This window comes from Galeopterus variegatus, unplaced genomic scaffold (assembly GCF_000696425.1).
Source record: "Galeopterus variegatus unplaced genomic scaffold, G_variegatus-3.0.2 Scaffold2849, whole genome shotgun sequence".
Taxonomy (NCBI): Eukaryota; Metazoa; Chordata; class Mammalia; order Dermoptera; family Cynocephalidae; genus Galeopterus; species Galeopterus variegatus.
This window is the reverse complement of record NW_007728960.1, coordinates 87,757-90,570: the sequence shown is the minus strand read 5'-3', so window position 1 is coordinate 90,570 and position 2,814 is coordinate 87,757. Positions and strand designations below refer to the sequence as shown.

Genomic DNA, 2,814 nt, shown 5'->3' with positions numbered 1-2,814 from the left:
GTTACTCAGTGGACTCACTTTCAACCCAATTGGTTGCTGGCTTGTTCTAACATTATTCCCTAGTGGTTTTCTGGTTTTACTCCATTTTAACCGAGTTTCTACCTTGGTAGCTAACTGACTACTGCCTCAATACCTACCAGAATGGAACCTTGGCTTATTCTCCCTAGCTCTGGCCTTTTGTGGAGATAAGGGACAAGTTTCTGAACCTCAGCACCTTCCTATTCATAGCTCAGTGTTTTTGGCTGTATTGCTGTATCTTCTCACATTTCCATTTCCCACATGGCCACCCCTTAGACTCTTCTTGCCTATAACGGCACCCACCTCTTAGTTCCTTTAAGTCTTCCTTGATGCCACCCACCTGCCTGAAACACCCAGCCCAAGGCTGGATAAATGGGCTCCTTCTGCCAGAGATAGTTCTTCAACCTCCCACCCACCCTAGACAGTTCCACACCCTGATGGACATGTCAGATTTCCAGCTCCCAGCAATTCCTAGTATGACCTTTCAGCCCAAAATTAAACTCCCAAGTGCACTCAAAAGTAGATTTTTTTCTAAGAGGGGTTCAATCCAGGAATACAATCTCTATAACGTTTATGTGATTTCCATAGACTGAACCTTGGATACCCCACTTTTCCTTAAACGGGGGAGAAGAAAGAAGGAAATCCTGGCCTGGAGCATCAGGTGGAGCCTGATCCTCTGCAGAGGAGGATCAACTTAGGCCAGGCAGAGCAAAAAGATGTGTCATGGATACAACACCTTTGGAAATTAATCAAAATGATTATTTTCTAAACATCTTTCCTATAACCTTTACTAAGTACCCTCAGAATAGTCTAAGAACATGGATATTATAACTTTTATCTTTTGGAGAAGGAATGACTTGTTCTAATTCACAAAATTAGTCTGTTGCGAAGTTGGAATTGAAATCAAGGTGCGTCAACACCAATACTGTGAGGTTATGTCATAGACTGTAAGGCACTATACGTGAATGGCTTCCCTTCTGCAGTGCACAAGCTGGAAAACCTTATGAGGTCTCCTCTCTACCAGACTGAAGACTCCAAGCCAGGACACACTCCTAACACTTCTTCATATTTTTTATTTGCAGGACAGCAATGCCAAGGGAAAACCAGAGTCACATCACTGAATTCCTCCTTCTGGGCCTGACCACTGACCCCAAACAGCAGGTGTGGCTCTTTGCCAGCTTCCTGGCCATGTACCTGGTCAATGTGGTTGGCAACTCTGTCATCATTGCAGCCATACGGGGGGATGCCCACCTCCACACACCCATGTACTTCTTCCTCTCCAACCTGTCCCTGGTGGACATCTCCTTTACCACAGTCATCGTGCCACAGATGTTAGTGAACATGCTGAGTCAGAGAAAGACCATCCTCTTTGCCCAGTGCCTCATGCAGATGTATTTCTTTGTGGGCTTTGGGATCACTGACAGCTTCCTCCTGGCGGCCATGGCCATTGACCGCTACGTGGCCATCTGTAACCCACTGCGTTACAACACGGCCATGAGCCCCAGGCGCTGTCTCCTGCTGGTGGTGGCATCCTGGGCAGTGTCCCACCTCCACTCACTCACCCACATGATTCTCATGGCTCGCCTCTCCTTCTGTGGGCCCAACGTCATCCAACACTTCTTCTGTGACGTCCAGCCACTGCTAACGCTCTCCTGCTCCGACACCTCTGTCAATGAGCTTTTGGCCTTCACAGAGGGCTCCTTTGTGATCATGAGTCCCTTTATTTTCATTATTGTCTCTTACGTCCACATCACCCGGGCCGTTCTGAGGGTCCCTTCAGGGGGAGGCAGGTACAAGGTCTTCTCCACCTGTGGGTCTCACCTCACGGTTGTGGTGCTATTCTATGGGACCATAATATCTGTGTACATTCGCCCCTCATCCACCTACTCAGTGACAAAGGACCGTGTGGTCACTGTCATTTATACCGTGGTGATCCCCATGCTAAACCCTTTCATCTATAGCCTTAGGAACAAGGACATGAAACAGGCCTTGAGAAAGCTGACTGGGAGAACAGAATAGAATGTGCATACTTGCTACCTCTTCCAGTTTAATTATCAAATCAACAACTATCACTTGCTACCTCTAGGAGTTTAATCATTGATTGTCCAATCATATGTTAAGCACCTACTATGTGCAGGCACAATGCTTAATTTTGTAGGAAAGGCAAAATAAATCATAGCTTATGTCCTCAAAAGTTCTTAGGAAACAATGCTACAATTATTAGCAATTAGTCTAGGTAGCCAAAGGAGATTATCGACAGGTTGCTATAGTAAGAATTTGCCTAACTTTTCCATAAAAATTAGATGAGTCGTGATTATAAATATCCTAAATTATAAAATAATTCCTCACCTTCTCTCCTCTTCTTTCATATATCCATCCCTTCTCTCTTGAAATATCTAGTTCACACCTCTCATGTAGATTACCAAAGTAAACCATATTTCACAATAAGAAAAAAATTTTTTTAAGTTTCCACATCTACCATTTAGTGACTTTAGGAACCTCTCTGAGTTCCCTACTTCTTAAGAATACTGCATGGGCTGGAAGCCCAGATCTGCCAATGACCAACCCATGCCTTGGTTGTTCGTATGCAAAGTGGATTGTTGTTAGTATTAAATGACAAGATAAGTGTTCTAAGACATATGTGAACTTTGTATTAAGTGCTTAGAACTGTGCCTTGCATATAGCAAGCACACAATAAATGTCAGTCACTGTGATGGCATTACATGAAAATGTCTCTCTCTAATGGTCCCTTCTTAACTAACATTTTATGTTTTGGAATGGAGTGGGAAATAGCTA

General features: G+C 44.2%; 1 protein-coding gene across 1 annotated transcript; it reads left to right on the top strand.

The window, feature by feature from the left end:
* Nucleotides 1–1,107: 1,107 nt before the first annotated feature.
* On the top strand, nt 1,108–2,037 carry LOC103599099 (olfactory receptor 1L4-like). Its single transcript, XM_008583191.1, has one exon. The coding sequence runs from the start codon at nt 1,108–1,110 to the stop codon at nt 2,035–2,037; it is 930 nt and encodes a 309-aa protein (XP_008581413.1).
* The last annotated feature ends 777 nt before the right edge of the window (nt 2,038–2,814 follow it).